Source organism: Babylonia areolata, chromosome 4 (genome assembly GCF_041734735.1).
Source record: "Babylonia areolata isolate BAREFJ2019XMU chromosome 4, ASM4173473v1, whole genome shotgun sequence".
NCBI lineage: Eukaryota > Metazoa > Mollusca > Gastropoda > Neogastropoda > Buccinidae > Babylonia > Babylonia areolata.
This window is the reverse complement of record NC_134879.1, coordinates 7,054,506-7,073,511: the sequence shown is the minus strand read 5'-3', so window position 1 is coordinate 7,073,511 and position 19,006 is coordinate 7,054,506. Positions and strand designations below refer to the sequence as shown.

At 43.4% G+C, this 19,006-nt stretch overlaps 1 protein-coding gene across 4 annotated transcripts in view; it reads left to right on the top strand.

Moving 5' to 3' along the window:
- Nucleotides 1–19,006, top strand: part of LOC143280811 (tyrosyl-DNA phosphodiesterase 1-like) — a 142,007-nt gene that overhangs the window by 65,922 nt on the left and 57,079 nt on the right. For 3 of the 4 annotated variants that reach the window (XM_076585504.1, XM_076585506.1, XM_076585505.1), the window contains exons 11-12: nt 6,842–7,024; nt 18,696–18,811. In XM_076585504.1, the coding sequence (XP_076441619.1) occupies nt 6,842–7,024; nt 18,696–18,811 (299 nt within the window). The remainder of the gene's footprint in view (nt 1–6,841; nt 7,025–18,695; nt 18,812–19,006) is intronic. The other variant, XM_076585507.1, reaches the window with a different exon arrangement.

Genomic DNA, 19,006 nt, shown 5'->3' with positions numbered 1-19,006 from the left:
AGCATATCATGGGTTACATTAACACACACACACACACACACACACACATTATACTCTTAATTGCTGGATCCCAGATAGTGTTATATAGTTTGACTGAACCTGGTGTGCAACTTAGGCTATGGGTGTTATTGTACTGATTTTCTTTTTACTAATTTTAGTTTGTTAAAAATTGGTGTTAAATTTTTTAAGAAACAGGATGTTGACTGCACTGTTCAAACTAATCATATATCTCTTCACATTACACTTTTTTCATACTCAGACATACATACACATACTCACAAGCATACATGTGCAAATGCAAACTTGCTCGCTCTCCCTCTCTCTCTCTCTCTCTCACACACACACACACCCCTACTCCACTGACAGGAAAGAAATGGGGAAGGGGAATGACTGGATGGAGGAGGTGGTGGGTTATATCACTGGAGTATGTGGTCAGTGATTTGGCTCAATGCCAAGTTTGCCACAACCATTGACAACCCCCTCCCCTCTCCTTACCATTAGTGGGAGATACTCAGAGACAAGGGAGGGGAATGACTATACAACTCTCAGCAAATTATTAAAGTTAAGTTTGCAGAGCAGAGGGGATTGGGGGGGAGCAGGGGGTTAGTATAAATTGGTGTTCTTGTTCTTTTTGGAATGTGAGAGCATAGTATCTACCTATCTGTATATATTGAATTAAAGTTTCACAGCTATCGAAGCAAAATGCAACTTGAATATCAGACTTTTGTGTGATGTTGAATGAAATGCTTATATTATGGAAAAAGAAACCACATTACAATTTTTTACTCACTTATTTAACACTTATTTTATGGAAAAAGAAACCACATTACAATTTTTTACTGACTTATTTAACACTCACCGAGTTTGTAGCCGACAACGCTAATGCTGTCCCGAGCACTTCCGGTTTTAGACCCAGGTAATATTTTGCTTACTAAAGCAAAAATCAATCAAATATTAGTAATGGGAATTCATGGGCTCTGTTTTAACATGTCCATTTTTCATTCTGTATCAATAGTTTTGTGTGTTTTACTCAGAAAAAAACAAATCATGTTCCAATTGAAACATGGTGTCACATTACGAAAACACTGATGAAATAGATCCAAGCTGCTCAGTTACTGACATCGATCAAAATCCTGATTCAAAGAATTTCACCTCTATATTGTGCATGAAAGTGCAAAGACATTCGTTTTCAAAAATAATATAAAACTTACTGATGAAACTTAAGGTTTTCTGGAGAAACAATGCCATTTTTGTGTTAGATGAAGTGCCGCTCTCCTGTGTCAAATGTTGATTGGGCCAACGCAACTGACAAAGAGGGGTACTTGCTTTTGAATCGCTGGAGCAAATTGCTCATGGATCAAAATATTAGTTTCGGATACCGTTGAAATCAGCAGAAAATGCTCTTTACTGCTCATGCAGTATCACGCAGGCTCGGATTTAATTTTCAAACTGCGCGAGGCATTGAAAGATAGCCGAAAAATTCCCGTAACTTTGCGCTCAGATCTGACTACCCTACTTCGCCCAAGGCTGGGAAAAAAAGCACACGAAAGTTCTCCTTGAACTTTCGCCTTTCACAGCTCCCAGTTTTTCGAACAGTAACCACTGAATGGAAAGCAACGGAGGCAAGTTTTTCCACTATGTGGTTGAAACTGTGTTGCACTCAGAAAGATGCCAGCTGCCATTGAACAAGGATTGTTATTTGGCGTTACAGTACACTTCTTTTTCTTCTATCCGCGAACTCATTCATGCATTGCATAAAGCAAACAAAATAAAAATTAAAAATATGGATGATAAATATTATTTCAGTTGGATAGTTTTTCACAAAATGAAATCAAATTTGAGAAAATGCACTTCAAAATTAGTCCATTTTTAAGGCGTTCATAGGTTTCTCGGCATCGGCCATGGGGCCTGCCGCTACCTAATCATATGCACACACACAAAAAAAAGTGTTGAAAACATTGTCCAGTAAAGAAATTGGTCCCAGATAGTGGATTTACACAATTTTGCTAGCTGTCATTATGATTGTGGATAACTATGATGATGGAGAAGGATCTCTCTTGTTTGATGATAGTTTTGAACATAAAGGTGAATGACAATGACAGTGATGAATCTGACAGACCTTTTGATGCTAATTCAGTAGGTCTATCCAGTCAGACAGTGTTTTTGAGCAGGTGACTATGACTGACATAATACCTGCAGCGAGTATTGGAAGAGGGGGGAGGGGGGGGGGGGGGTATGGGGGAGGGGGGGGGAGAGGGAGAGGAGTGATGTAAGACAATAGGTTGAACACCAGCCAAAGGGTGTGGAAGTGGGTGTGGCAGTTGGTCGTCTGTGAACTGTTATTTCAATGCATGCCGCCGGAAATAGACAACTGCCAATGCACCATGATTTACATGAAATGCAGGGTTGAAAGTGCACTGGACGTCAATCGTGCTTTTAATTTTAATGCTTTTTGTCACTGAATCAGATGGTTGGCTTGTTTATAGAGGAGGAAAGCTGAATATACAGCAGACACTTTAATTGACTCAGGTGCGATTTGGAGGGAGTGAGTGTCATCAAAGGACTTCACCCTCTAACTTGGGAAAGCTTTTAGCTGTCAAAAAGCTTGATGTAAATATGTAATTCTGTCTGATGTCTTAAGACATTTTCCACTTTGAATTAAAAATTGTTATTAAATGAAATAGCCACACCCCTTGAGTGAGAGTTGTTTTATGAAAAGAAACAAATGTATTCCCATTCAGCTTGAATATAGTTTTCTAACTTGGGTTCAAAATGCGTAATCTATCAATACTGATTTTTTTGTTTAAAATATTGAAAGACATCCCTTCATTTTTCTGGTTTCCAAGACCTTGACAATTCAGAGATGCAGTGCTTATTGATTCCATTTAAGAAACAAATTAATGACATGCAAAAACATTTATTTCATTAAGAGACTAAAAAAGCAAATATAGTATATATCAAGTACATAAAATAAGGTTATGGGTAAGTGAATCTGATACAAATAATCTAAATACATTTCCACAAAAAAAGAAGGAAAAATGGAAGGAACTGGAGAACTACTGTTGAAAACAGTGTATGTACAAAAGTTTTCTTAGTTCTGTTGATATACACAAAGCTGTTTGTTTATATATTTCCCATTTGTCATATCTATGTGCAACCAAAACGGTTGTGTTGAATAGATGGTTGAGGTTTTCGGGGTTTTTCTCCCATTCTTTTGTTTCTTTCAGGTCTTGTAGTCAGCATACTAGCTGGATTGTGTCTTCCGCTTGCCCCATCCATGATCTTCCTCATCCTAGACGGCTGCCTTTTGGTTCTTTGACTGCATCATGCAGTGGGTTTTGAGGGTTTTCTAATGCTTTGAAGTCGGTCTTGACCTGTTCTAACTTGTTTCTGGCCTGCACTGAAGGAAGGTCAAGCAGGTATCGCATGGTTTCTGTGGGCGTGTCTTTTGTTGTTCCAAGGATCAGCCTCATAGCTTCATTTTGAACTCTTTCTAATTTTAGGAGGTTGCTTTGAGATGGTGTTGTTAGCCCAAGTCTGTAGTCGATTACACTGAGGACGAGTGATTGGTATAGCAGGAAGAGGTAGCGCTGTTCAATACCTTTGGTTGCCATTGCTTTTAAGACTGAAAGGCCCTTTTTGCATTTGAGAACAGTATTTTCCGTATGTTTTCTGAAGGTCAGCATCCTGTCAAAGTGTATTCCTAGGTAGCGTAGGCATTCAGTTTTCTCGATCTGAATCCCATCGAGTGACACAGAAGGTGGTGATTTGCTCACGGTTCTGTTGTTGCGGGTGCACAGCAACGTTTGGGCTTTTGCTGGATTGATGGAAGATCCTGTGTCTTTGCACCATTGAGCAATATTGTTTAGTTGTTTCTGGACGGCTTTAGTTCTTTCCTGAGCATCTTTCGAAGTTTTGAAGACCAGGCCATCATCTGCAAGAGTAAGCACCCAAGCTATTCCATTGTTGTTTAAGTCTGCAAGGCCCTTCGTGTAGACATTGTAGAGGATTGAAGACCAGGTCATCATCTGCAAGAGTAAGCACCCGAGCTATTCCATTGTTGTTTAAGTCTGCAAGGCCCTTCGTGTAGACATTGTAGAGGACAGGAGAAAGCGGAGACCCTTGTGGCAGTCCCATGGATAGTTTAGAAGGTGCAGACATCCAATCTCCGAGGCGTAGGACGACGGTTCTTTCCTGAAGCGCTGCTGCTATCCATCTTGTCAGTGTCAAACTTACTCCATACCTTAGTAGCAGCTCCATGAGGTGCGCAAACTGGACTTTATTGTAGGCATCTTAAAGGTCGATTGCTACTGCTAGTGTTTCTTCTTTTCTTTGAAATCCTTCATACACCTCATATGCAAAAGCAGCTGCATTTTCCCATGTAGACTTGCCTGTTCTGTAACCACCTTGATTTGAAGGGAGAATGTGCCTGTGTTCAAGATCCCTTGCAAGTTTCCTGGCTATCATGCGTTCCATGAGCTTTCCAGCAATGTTTTGCATGGTTAGGATCCGGTAGCCGCTTACCTGACGATGGTCCTTTCCTGGTTTTGGTATGGGTTTTAAGAAGCTGTGTGTCCAGTCCTCCGGCACATGCCCATTGTGGAAACTGTTTTGATATAGATTGAAAAGGTTGCTTCTGTCTTCTTCCGATATTTCCTTGATGTCCGAGTAGCGAACTTTGTCTGGGCCAGGAGCCGATTCTTTCTTGCATTTAGCTATTGTTTTGTTTAGATCATCTATTGTCAAGTCATCATCAAGTCCAGTCTGCATAAGGGCTTGGTTTAACTCCTCAACATATTTCTTTTTCTCATCTAAGTTTCTTTGATCGCTCTTTGTATGAAACGTTTGAGCAGGGCGGATCCTTCGTTTGTCTTAAGCTTGGTTCCGTCAGTGTCTACCATGTCTGGGGTTGTTGTTGTGCACGTTTTCCCTTCCATGCGACGATAAAATTGCCAGAACTCTGTCAATGTTGAGTCATAACTGAGTGCCTCGCAAAACTGTTTCCACTTGTCATTTTTGGCCTCTTGAGCAATGATTTCAAACTGTTTAGTTTTTTCTTTCATTTTTGTTTCAATATCTTTGTCCGGAGATGGTTTTGTTCTTTCTTTTTGCCAAAGTTTGACAGCCGCATGTTTTTCTATCCAGGCTCTCTCTGTGTCGGTATTCCACCATGGGGGCTGAATGGTTTGCATCCTGTTCGGTGCCGTACTTTTGTTTCTTCTGCGTCTTAATTTTTCAATGATGGTTGTCGCTTTGGTTTCATACTGAAATGGATCATGCGGTTTCATACAGGGTTTATCTGACAGTTTCTGTAGAACTGAAAACTACCGGGAGGTGGTCACTGCCTTGGTGTGGAAGCGTCTCTGCATTCATTTCTGCTCTGAATTTTGGAGATGTTAGAGCGACGTAGATCACACTGTCACTGTCCCCTTGTCCTGTTCCAAGGCGAGTTGGGGATGTGGTTGTTAATGAGCTAAGAAGAATTTCCCCTGTGATTCCTTCAAGTGCGAGTCCTTGTGGGTTGGTGTTCCGCTGGTCCCATAGCTCGTTGCATTGAGGTCTCCACAGATAATGACCGAGTCTCCAAGTTCGTTCTCTATTTCCTCTAAAAAGGCCCAATCCTCTTTTCTTGTGCAGGTTCCTGGGTGAACATAGGCATTGATGAGCACGATGCTTTATGCTTAATGTGAACATTGCCTTATTTATACTCAAACAGTTTCTTCCTTGACAAAGCCGAGAAATTAGGCAACCAGTCTATCGCATGTTTTCCCTTTGTTCTCTCTCACACACATGTGTGTGTTGTGTGTGTGTGCATGTGTATGTGTGTGTGTGTGTTTGTGTGTGTGTGTGAAATATGAAATATGTATGTCAGAACAAAAGGACAGCAAAACAAACCTTGAAAGAGAACATTTATTTCGCCACCTCATGGCTGGACCATCCCTCCTGGCTAGACCATCCCATCTGGCTAGACCATCGCTCTTGGCTGGACCGTCCCTCTTAGCTAGATTGTTAGGGAGAGAAAGACAGTGGGTTATATGTCAAAATGACATCTGTTCCAAGAGAGCAAGAGATGTTGCACAATTGCTTGCACACACATGCACAAACACATTCTCATGCATGAATGCATACACTCATGCAGACATGCACACAGGTGCATGCATACTCAATCTCCCTCTCACATTTTCACTCTCACTTACACACCCTCACACACTCACCCTCTTTCACACTCACTCTCACAAATTCACTCATACATTTGCACACACACACTTTCCCTCTCTCTCTGTGTATGTATAGTAGAAATTATGAGGGCATGATGAAGACAAGCCCAATGTGCTCATTCCTTTATCAATAGGGAGGGTGTGCAGGCCAGTTTTCCTGGTGGACTTGTCATCACTTGCAGAGTGAAAAGTAGGTCGTATGACGTCATGGGCAGCCCACCACCATAAAAGGATTCTTTGAGTTTGCAGTGCCTTTGTTCGGACAACTTTTCAGCAGAGTTGTTAAATGGATCAGTTTGAATTTCAGTTTGAATATGTAATGCCAGATATATGACAAGAAACATGCTCAAAATAAACAGAAGACTAAAGCAGATATAAACTTGGAAAAATAGTCATTGAATACGGTCAAAATCGAATCCTTTCTTCAGAACAGCAATTTCCATGATGAATTTTAGCCTTTTGGTGGCCTGGAAAAATAACCAGTGAATCTCCACGAAAATCAGACAAAAGTGGGTGTGCGCACCCTCTCAATTAAAAAAAAGTTTGCTCGTTAGATCGTTCTCTCTGTGTCTTTCTTAGTGTCTATCAATCATCGACTGTGACCATGTACCTGCATGAATTAGGTGCTGCAAACGTCAGGGCTGGAAAAGAAGGACATAGGTTCCTGGCCTGTGTTTGGTCAGTTCTCCAGTATTGGGTCTCTGGGGGCCAGCCCTCACCAGTGGCTGTGTGACGAATGGCTGGCTTCCCTCAGTCAGTGCCAAGGAACGATGAGCACACCACTTCATGACAGCAAACTTCACCTGGTGAGCTGACTGTCCTTGGTCTTTGTGTGTACATTGTGCATTTAGCAATGTTCATCTTGAACTGGATATTTTAGATTTTTTTTTTATTTTATTGAAAACATGCAGCATTGTCAGTCAGCATTGTGCTGCTTTACTCACTCAGAGCTACATTTCCTGTTTGAATAAGTGCGTTTAGACAAATACAAATGAAAGTTTCCTTTTTGATGTTTTTTTCTGTGTCTTGGTTGTGTACATGGTGTACCTGTTGTATTTTTAGTTAAAAGCTTTTTCAAAAATTGAATTTCAAGCACTTTCTTCATTGCTTTCTTTTTCTTGTCTGTTGCTTTTCTCAACATATTTCCCCCCATACTACTTTTTTTTTATCATTCCTTTTATTTCTCCAAATTATTTAATTTATATTTACACACAGTTCTTTCTTGTTAACCAGGAGAGTGCCTATAAGATGTCAACTGACGTCCTACAAAAAGTATCGCCATAGTGCCTATAAGAATATGTTCGGATTTTTCTTTCATTTGAGTTTGGTTCAGTTCACATAAACGGACTCTGAACAGTTAGTTTGATGTGTTTGGATTATAAAGATTCTATTCAAATGAACATACATCAGGTAAAAGACCCCTTTTACTCGACAATAATTTGCTGACCATGTGATACGCGCATGGAAAAGGGGGTTGCAACATGTGCAAAAAAGGCATTGAAAACTGTGTCCAGTAAAGCAAAAAGTCACAGTCAGCAGATTTACACAATTCTGAAAGCTCTGCTTGTGATTATGGACAGCTTTCGTGATGGAAAATTATCTCTCTTGTCTGATGATTGGTTTGAAAACGGTGATTGACAACGACAGTGATGAAACTGACAGCCCATTTGATGGTAATTCAGTCCATCCATCCAGTGAGACAGCGTTTTTGGACAAGTGTCTATGACTGACAGAATACATGCAGCGAGCGTTGGAAGAAGAGGAGGAGAGGGAGAGGAGTGATGTAAGACGATAGGTCGAATGCCAGCCAGAGGTCATCAAGGGGGTGTGGCTTTTTGGAAGAGTGTTCTCACATTTCAGTGCAGACTGTGAAATCAACAACAGCCAGTGCTCCACGATTTTCACGAAATGCAGGGCTGAAACCTGCACTGGACGTGAAACACGTTTTTTGTTTTTAACACTTTTTTTTTTCGTTGGTTTTTTTCCCCCGCTGAATCAGCTGGATGACTTGTTTGAAGAGGTGGCAAGCTGATGCACAGCAGACACTTTAATCAGCCCACTTGCAACTTGAAAGGAGTGAATGTCATCAATGAACTTCACCCTCTCACTTGCAAATGTTCTTTGCTGTCAAAAAGCTTGCCAGCTCAGTTTCTGAGACTGTGATTGACCTTATATTGACCAAAAATGACAGACTCACATGTAATATTCAGATGAGGAGAGACTACAAAGAGTGCACTGTGTTTTGTTTTACTGAAACATGGCTTAACCCGGACATCCCTGACAGCGCCGTTCAACCACCAGGCTTCACTGTACACAGAGCTGACCGCACTGCTGACACAGGCAAGCAAAGGGGCAGCGGTGTGTGTTTCTTCGTCAACACAAGCTGGTGCTCTGATGTCAAAGTGCTATCGCGTGCCTGCTTCCCCTGATGTGGAGTTCCTAACCATCCAGTGCCGACCCTTCTACCTCCCACGCGAAATTTCCTCAGTGACGCTGACGCTGTGTAAATCCATCCCACAGCGAACCTCTCCGCTGCACTTGGTCTTCTAGCACTCGAAATTAGCAAGTGTGAGAACAGCTGGCCTGACTCCAACATCATTGTTGCTGGTGATTTCAACAAAGCCAGCCTCAAGAAAGAAATGCCGAAAGTTGTACCAGCAAGTGGACTGTCCAACACGTGGTGACAAGACCCTGAACCACTGCTACACCTCCATCAAGAAGGTGTACCACTGGATCCGCTGTGCACCTTTGGGACAGTCCGACCACAGCATGATTTTTCTGGTGCCGGTCTACAAACCAAAAACTGAAAGCTGAAAAACCAGTCGTGAAAACTGTGAAACAATTGGTTGGCCCCTGCCTTAGAGGACCTTGCAGGACTGTTTCGAATGTAGAGACTGTAATGTTTTTAAGACTTTGCCGGGGACTTAAATGAATATACGGACACAATGTGTGATTATATTTTATTCTGTGAAAGTATGTGCATTCCATAAAAAAATATCAAAATATTTTCAAACGACAAAATTTGGTGTAACGGGGCTGTTAGGCAAAAACTAAAGGAAAAAGAGAGAGTTTTTCGGTGAAACTGATGATAGAATAGTCCACAATAAGGCAAAAAGAAGTGTTGAAAAATGCATTAAGAAGGCAAAGTTTTTATATTGGAAAAAAAAAAAGAAGAAAACCTGTCTGCAAACAACTGTAGGAATGTTTGGACCGGACTGCAGAACATCACTGATTATAAAATGACCCACCAGACAGTCGACAGCACTGACAGAACTCTTCCAGACAAACTCAACACATTCTACTCCAGATTCGACATACCATTGTCTACTTCTGACATGGCTGCACCCAAAATCACCCCCACTCCCCCTTTCATAGTCCAAGAGAATGAAGTCAGACGCCACTTAAGTCATCTGAAAAATAAGAAAAGCCGCTGGCCCTGACAACATCTCACCAGGCCTTTTGAGGAAGTGTGCAGTCCAACTATGTAGTGTCTTCACTGACATATTTAACATGTCCCTTCAGTCTTGTGTGGTGCCTCACTGCTTTAAGAAATCAACAACCATTCCTGTTCCAAAAAAAGTACAGCCTAGTTGTCTTAATGATAATCGTTCTATAGCCTTAACATCAGTCGTAATGAAAACATTTGAACGCTTGATTCTACAATTCCTAAAAACCTGCATTCCTCCATCTTTTGATCCCTTTCAGTTCGCCTGTAGAGCTAAGAGATCAGTTGAAGATGCCATTAGCATAGGTCTCTACCATGTCCTCAGACATCTCGAAAATCCTAATAGCTATGCCAGGATCCTTTTCATTGACTACAGCTCTGCGTCAAGACAATAGTACCATCAAAACTATATTTTAAACTGAAAGATCTCTCGCTGCCTGAATCAATTTGTGCATGGATCCTAAACTTTCTAAGATGCAGACCGCAAGTTGTTAAAGTTGGTGACCTTCACTTCCTCCACATGCATTCTCAACATAGGCACCCCACAGGGATGTGTTCTATCCCCACTGTTGTACTCACTATTCACACATGACTGTGCAACTCAAAATGAATGTAACACCATGGTCAAGTTTGCCGATGATACAACTCTAGAAGGGCTGAATTACAAACAGTGATGAGTCAAATGTAGGGAAGAGTACATGAACTTGTCAGCTGGTGTGATCAAAACAACTTAGAACCCAACGTATCAAAAACCAAAGAATTATTCTAGATTTCAGTAAGACCAATCTGACCCCTTACCACTTGTCATTGAAGACAAGCAAGTAGAGATCATCAGACTAAATTTCTCAGACTTGATCATTTCCAACGAATTTGAAATGGGAGAAAAATACAGAAAAAATTGTTACGAAAGCACAACCGCGCCTGTACTTTCTTCAGCACCTCAGAAAGTTAGGAATTAAAAGAGAAATCATGGTTGATTTCTACCGAGCAGTTCATTGAAAGTGTGCTAACCTTTGCTATTACTGTTTGGTATGGAAACCTCCTGGGGGGTCACTACCTTGTCGTGGTCTGGAGGTTTAGTGGCCCAGTGATCGAGCGAGCTATGTCGGCGGGGGGCCTCAGTGCTTCTGGGGGTTAGCTGCTCTAGTCCCAGGTCTTAATTGACAGCCTACATAGCCATTGTAGCTGTTCAGGCTGAATAAGTGGTGGTTTTTTTTTCTGTATTTTGGTTTTTTTGTACTGATGCCCCTGATAGGGCTTCCCATGCGAACAGGTCGTTGAGTGAGGCCCAAACTAAAAGGACCCACTGTCCCTTTCGCTGTTCTCTATTCTCTTTTCAGTCCTCAGCTCCCCAATCAAGCCTTCTTTCCACATTCTTTTTCTCTGCGCCTTCTTCAGGCCCGCCATGTTTGCCGTGCGGCGCGACCTGTGATGGAGGGGAATGAGATCCTGGGATTGAGAGAGCACGCTGCTCTCAACACGTCCCTTTGGCTCGGACCTCTCCTAAGACAGGTGGCACACACTGGCCCGTGTGTGTCAGTCGGCTACCCTACGTGGGTTGGGTCAAGACTGGCAGTTTAGAGCCTAACGATGATAACCCCCGTAGTGCTCAGTTTCTCTGACCCCGGGAGCTGGGCAGAACGGGGGGAACGCTTGGACAAGACTTGTTCGTGATATCCTCCCGAAAACCTGGCCGGGTAACTGGTGTTCCCTTTGACCTGCCCCTAAGTTTGGACCCCATGGTGGGTATGGTAAGGGAGGATGAATTTATGATAAAAAAACCTGCTTCCTACCATAACAACCCCCCAAAACTTACTTGGGAAAAGGAGGATACCAGGACTGTTGATTCGGACACCGATTTCTGGAGTCGGGTGTGACCTCTGGATTATTGCTGTCTGCTTGTGGTGGAGGGCACTGATGCTGACAAACCCATGTGGCTCTCATCCCTCGCCACCAGAAGGGATTCCAGTTCTAGCAGGCTCACTGAAGTCTTGTCCCTGTCGCGAGGCTGAAGGGCGGAGCATTCTGTAGAGACAGCATCAAAAAGGCAGACACAGCATCTGCTTAAAGTGAACACTTTTGTGGATAGGCGGTGACGGTTCCCCACCAAGGACTGAACTGTTCAAAGGGGGGTCATCAGATGCCCTGAGTTGAGAGGAGTATCTGAGGCAGAGATTAAGTGCGAGCTGTCCTCTCAGGGAGTGACGGATGTTTACAGGGTGACAGTAAGGAAGGGGTCGGACAGAGTCCCCAACCAATACATTCTTCCTCACCCTTCTGCTGCCCGTAATGTCCCCAAGGACATACGAGTCGGATACCTGCATGCCAGGTGAACGTAAGTCTGTACGTGCCGTCCCCTCTACTGTGTTTCAAGTGCCAGAAATTTGGACACGTGCGGGACCGCTGCAAGGAGGAAGAGGCATGTGGCACCTGTTCAAAGCGGTGCACCAGGGCAAATGCATCAGTCCAGCCCGTTGTGTGAACTGCGGAGGGCGGCCACCCGTCCTCAACTAAAGTCTGCCCCACCTGGAAAAAAGAAAAAGAAATCCAGAAGGTGGAGACGGAGAAGAAAATATAGTTCTTTGAGGCCCGTAAATTAGTGGAGGCTACATTGCCTAAGACATCTTACGCTTCTGTCGTCAGACCCAGGATGGTGGACGTTGCGATCCAGACAATTGTCCACAGGGACACAGACGGATGACTTACCTACCTTGGTAAAAAACCATTGGCTTTGGGTGGAGGCACTGTATCCACCCCGTCCCATCCAGTACAGTGGTCCTCAGGGGCTGCTGGGCAGGGGTGGAAAACCTCGGGCGGAGGCATGATGTCCGCCTCGCGTCCCCCCCCCCCCCTCCCTCCCCCAAGATATGCGGTCTTGGCTGACCTTGAGCCACCGCAAGCAGAGGAGGCAGGATGTAGCGATGGATTAGGCATGCTCTTTATTTTAACCTGTTCTAATGGCAGAATTCATTGAACATCCTCCCGTGTTTTTACACAATCCTCCAGAACTCCAGCTGCTTTGTCGTGCTTTGAAACTTTCAGTGTTAGCGCTGCAAGAGACTCTGCAAAGAGATGGCATGGTTATCCCTCTCCTGGTATTAACTCCATTTTTAAACCCTCTCAACCGCAGCAAGAGGGATTGACGGGGGTTCGCTCTTTTTGTACATAAGGTTCCCTTTGAATAACAGTAAGATCCTTTAAGCACCCCTTTACAGGTGTGGCAGTCAGAGTCACACTAAGAAAAACCATCACTGTCAGTTTTCCTCTGTATCTTCCACCTTCCGTCTGTGTTCTGATGCAGGACCTCATGAACCTGGTCGACCAAGCTTCCCACAACGTTTCTAACTGTTGGGTTGACTTCAATGTCCACTCCCGCTCGGGAAGTGAGGTGACATCAGGCCGCGTCTTGCTTTCGAAAACCTCTTTCCGAAATGACCTGTGCTGCCTTAACACAAGTCACCCACTACCTTCACTGTCCTCTTGGAAAGCTCCTCGTGTTTAGATCTGTCGGTCTGCGATCCATCGTTGTTCCTGGACCAGCGAGGGAAAGTGCACGGTGATCGCACGGGGAGTGACCACTTTCTGTGACTTTCTCGCTGACCGCTTGAAATCTATGACAAAGCCGACCGGGGAATTTTTTACCCAAAAGTTTGAGAGCGGAGCCTGCATGAAGAAACAGGCTTCCAAAGCAAGATCCTACTGACATCTGACACAGATCATTTTTAGATTGCTCCAAAGCACAGCCCCATCGTCTACCTCTTGTTCAACGCTGAAAGTCGTGATGCCCGTAAGTCTCCAGAAGAGAGCGCATGACGCATGCTTCCAGAGACCGGAGGCCGATAGCGTTTCGAAAAGGAGCCAGAGAAAATCATGGAGAGATTTATGCTCTTTCTCCTTAAACCTCCAACACACCCAAGAAGAAAGTGTGGAGGGTTTTAAAAAAAATTTAAGGGCAAAAACGTCTGCCCAACTTTTCACCATTTAAACTCTCACACGCTCTGCGTCACCGAGAAGAAAGCAGTTGCTTAATTTGCTTGCCTCCACAATCAAACTGAACTCTAGATTGCAAACAAAATCTGCTCGTTTCTCAAAACCAAAAACCTGAAAGAAAAAACACCCTGCAACTTCTGTTCCGACAACACAGAGAGCTACAACCTTCCTTTCACTATGAATGAACTAAAATCTGCCCTTAAGACCTGCACGGATTCCCCCTCCAGGAATGGACGAGGTCCATTATAAACTTTTAAAAACATCTTCCCGAAACCTGTCTGGACACCCCTGCTCAAAGTTTACAACCACCTCTGGATTACAGGCTTTTTTTCCACCCTCCTGGTGGAAAGCCCTCATAATCCCGATGCCAAAACCGGGAAAAGACCCCTCGAACCCCTCCAACTACCGCCCATAGCACTGACCAGCTGCATCTGCAAACTGATGGAGAAGATGGTCAACGGTAGACTGATGTGGAAACTAGAGACCGACGGCCTTCTGGTGAAGAACAGTGCGGTTTCCGCAAGCATCGATCTTACCGTTGACCATCTGGTTCGTCTGGAAACCACTGTAAGGAATGCCTTTGTAAACAAACAGCATGTGGTGGCCATATTTTTTTTACTTAGAGAAAGCTTACAATACCACCTGGAAATTTGGTATCCTCTCGGACCTGCACAAGCTCCGGCTTCCGAGGACACCTGCCCCCAGTTCATCCCACCAATTTCTTGCAAGACAGACAATTCCAGGTGAGGGTCGGCACCACCCTGTCCGACATTCATGAGCAGGAGCTGGGTGTTCCGCAAGGGAGCATCCTGTCGCCGGCTCTCTTCAGCATCAAAATTAACGACATCGTTCAGTTGGTTCAAAAGGGATCGGACAGCTCGCTGTTTGTGGACGATTTCGCTCTGTATGCAACTGGTAGCACGTATGCCAGCATCCAGCGACGGCTTCAGCTCTGCGTGGACAAAATTCAGTGTTGGGCAGGGAGAATGGTTTCACCTTTTATTCCTCCCAAAACTGAGTGTATTCATTTTCATAACTTTTGCCAATTCTATCCGGACCCTGAAATCCGTCTGGGAAAATCCACCATCCCGGCGGTTAAGGAAGCCAAATTTTTAGGGTCATTTTTGATCAGAAGCTGAACTTCCTCAGCCATATCAAACAGCTGAAAATATCTTGTCAAAAAGCCCTGAATATCATCCAAGTTGTGGCACACATGGACTGGGGTGCTGATAAGAGAAACTCTCTTGCACCTCTACAGAGCCTGGTCCGGTCCAAAACTGGGATTACGGAAGTGTAGTATACGGCTCGGCCAGACCGTCTTACCTGAAACTGCTGGACCCTACACCACCAAGAGCTCTGTCTAGCTTAGGTGCATTCAGCACCACCCCTGTGCACAGCCTGTATGCAGAGGCAGGAGAACCGCCTCTCTCCAACCGCAGACTGAAGCTGACCCTAACTATTACTTGAAACTGTTTCTGAACCTACAAACCCTGCTTACGATGTTGTATTCAACAAGCCCCTTCAACAAGAAATTTAAAGACAACCCAAACTGCATCCCTCCTCTTGGACTCCGCATTCAGCCACACAAGAAAATGCCGATCTGGATGTCGGTGGCATCTCAGACTTCTCCAAGTTCCCTGACAGCCCTCCGTGGACCTTTAGAACACCAGAGGTCCGATTCGATCTGGCCTCGTACCCAACCGTAAAGACTCCACCAGTTCACTGGCCTACAGAACTTACTTTTCAGAACTGTGCCACAAATTTCCCACTTTCCAAAGATCTTCACTGACAGTTCCAAGTCAGAGGACGGAGTCGCTGCATCTGCGTTCTGTCCCGCCTTTCCTGACCAGCCCCTCAACGGAACACATCCAGTCTGACAGCTCAGTGTACACTGCGGAAGTGACCGCACTGGTTTCGGGGGTAAAAATGGTTCTCTCTTCAAAACAAAAGAGATTCATGATCTTTTCCGACTCCTTGTCAGCCCTGGAGGCGATCGCCTGCAGGAATCTCACTCATCCCAAACTGCTGCATTTCTACGAAGCTTTTACTCTCGTAATGAAGAAAGGATACGAGGTTGTGTTGGCCTGGGTTCCTGGACATGTTGGCATTCGTGGTAACGAAAGGGCAGACCTGCTGGCCAAGACGCTGTAAAGAAAGAATTATAGAGATCCTTTGTACCATACACAGACATGAAGCAGAAGGTGAACACTTATGTTAAGGATCTTTGGCAAGAGGAGTGGAACACCCAGACGGACAACAAGCTCTTCCAGATCCGTCCAGACCTAAAAGAGACCCTCCCTTCGGGGGTGAAGAACAGAAAGAGGAGTCTGTGCTGTGCAGACTGCATACGGGGCACACTTTTTTTTTTTACTCATTCTTACTTGCTGAAGGGGGAAGAGGCTCCTCCATGTATTCCCTGTGATGAGCCTCTCACCGTGAAACACGTGCTCCTTGGACTGTTGGGATCTGCATGACGTTAGACACAGACATTACACAGCTGTTCCTTTGAAGACCTTGTTTCGTGATGTCCCTCCATGGGCGCTGATGGACTTCTTGAAAGAAGTGAACATTTTTAATCAGATTTGAAGGTTTTAAACTATGGAAGTTTTTTTAAACTTTGAGTGAAATTTTGAAGTGGTGACTCGTTTTAATTGTTTGTTTTTTACCTTGTTGTAGGTATTAATGTGGCGATAGCCTTGAGATGGCCTTAGTGGTCGGTGAGGCTCTAAGCACCATAATATCATTTCATTCATTTGGTACGGAAGCATTTCCAAGGCAGAAGTTGCAGCCCTTAACAGAATCGTAAAAACTGCCACCAAGATACCGGGCTGATCTACCTTCTCTAGAAGACATATAAGTGGCTACTCAAAAAAGCAAAATCAATCAGCCAGGATGAATCACATCCAGCTTTTGGGATTTTCGAGATGCTCCCCTCTGGTTGACGTTACAGAAGTATAAGGAAAGAAAACCAATCCACTTTGCCAATAGCTTTTCCCCCCAAAGCAGTCAGTGCCCTGTCTCACGAACAAATCCAGAGTGATAAATAGAATTGTGCAACCAACAAACTATCTACCTGAATATCTAGTCATCAGCCCCATTTCACATGTAATATGCAGCTTCTGTTCAAACGTGTGTGTGTGTGGTGTGTGTTGCGTGCATGTGTGTATGTGTGTGTGTGTATGTGGTGTGTGTGTATGTGTGTGTGTGTGTGTGTGTGTGTGTGTGTTGTGTGCAGCGCGTGCATGTGTGAGTATGCACAAGTTTTTATATTGATATGCACTTGTATCTTATTTCTACTGTATCTGTGTTTGTGTATGATTTTCGATTTATGTTCGTATCTTGTTATGTACGATCCCCCCCCACACCCCCCCCACACCCCCAATATTCCTTGTGACCCTGGTACACTTGATTATAAAGACATATTATATCTGTTCCATTTTATTCTATTCTATTCTATACGTTGCCTTTACCCACCTTTGTCATTGTTGGGACAGTGATTTACTTACATGTCTGCACGAGCTGTGATTTGTTTTTATAAACTTATAGCCTGTTTTAATTTCTTCTACAGGTATTATCTGACAATAGCTGTATTTTGTTTTCTTTTCTTTGACATTATGTAGAGGGGGAAATAGACTTTTTTGTTGCATAAAAATTATTATTTTGACTTTACATGCCTGAACAGTTATCTACTATTAACCTAACTGGGTGAAAAAAAAAGCCCAGAGCAGAATCTACCTCATTTTCCTTCACAAAAATGTTTACTTTCTTTCTGTATCACCCATAGCTTTTGTGCTAGAATTTTTTGTGTGATTTATTACTCCTCAAAATTCCCTGGCGTGGGGAGAGCACTTTTTTAATTTTTTTTTTTTTTACAAAATTCTCTGGCACTGAACTGGTTAATGAACAACATCTTTGCAGTGCAAATTTTGGTATTCGTCTGATCATCATTCTTGCTCTAGTGTGTTTTCTGTCTGTCTCTCATTTCTTACTCACTGCCATCATTTCTCTTATTATTTTGCACACACCACACACATATCTATCTATCTATCTATCTATCTATCTATATATATATATATATTTATATATTTATATATAATTTTGTCCTGTTTCAGATGTTAAAAAATAAGTTGCAGTGGAAGAGAGATTCATTCTTTTTATGAATACTGATAAATTTTACCCACTAATATTGCACAGATACAGTTGAAACATGATACTAGCCATGAGCAATACCTACACCAGTTATTTGTGTCACAGACACTTGAAACGTCTGAAAATCTAGACAACTGATGAAGCTCTTCATATTTTCATACTTCATTTCAGGGTGGTGGTTTCTTTGTCTAAATGTGATCTGCTTTATCTTGTGATCTGCTCACATGCTACCATATTTTACATGTGTGCGCTGGCTTGCATTTGTCTGTGCATGAATGTGGTGAGCAGTGTGTATGTTAGTCAGAGAGGAGGAGAACCCAGTTTCAGTGGAAGAGGAGACTGAACGAAGAACAAGAACAAGAAACTGCTGTTTGTGTTTGCAGATAATACATATGAACCATGTTTCTCTTTTCTTTTCTTCGACACTGACATTGTCATTGACAGTGCTTTTCTTTTTTGAAGGATACAGTATATGAACAGGAAATGAAAGGGGGACAAAAAAGGAAAAATAGAACTCTTTTTTTTTTGTGGCCTCGGTTGCATGCACGTCCACAGACATCATTTTTCTTTATTCCCCTTTCATCACTTTAAAAAAGATTTTTTTTTTTAAGTGCTTTGAACTTGGCTTCCTTCATTGGCAGGAAAAATAGAAAAAAACAACAACTCAGACACATTGCACAAAAAGACACATTATTGAACAATCCTCTCTGTGTTGATTGATACCCAAATGATGGGAAGTTTTTCTTTCGTTAGTGTGTGTTGGATGCTGATCATTGTGTTTCTTACGCTCACCTCCTTATCATCACTCTGTGTTAGTGTATGTTCAAGACTGTGTGCTTGATGGCATGTGTGTGCATTTGTGAGGTTAACCCACAAGCTGTTCTGCATTGCAGGTGTACCCCTCCAAGGAGAATGTGCGTCTGTGCCTTGAGGGGTATGCTGGAGGAGGCTGCCTGCCTTACAGCATCAAGACAGCCCAGAAACAGATCTACCTCAACAACTATGTTCGGTAGGAATGCCTTTGCTTAACTCTCTCCGGACGAAGGAATGCTCACACACAAAACGTATTCGGATTCGGACGAAGGAATGGAATAGCATTCTCCGAAAGTAAAATTCCATCACGCGCTGTACACATGATTTTGTGATTAGCCAAGCAGAGTGCGCTATTCTGGGTCACTCCACAATCGAACAGTATGATTGGTCA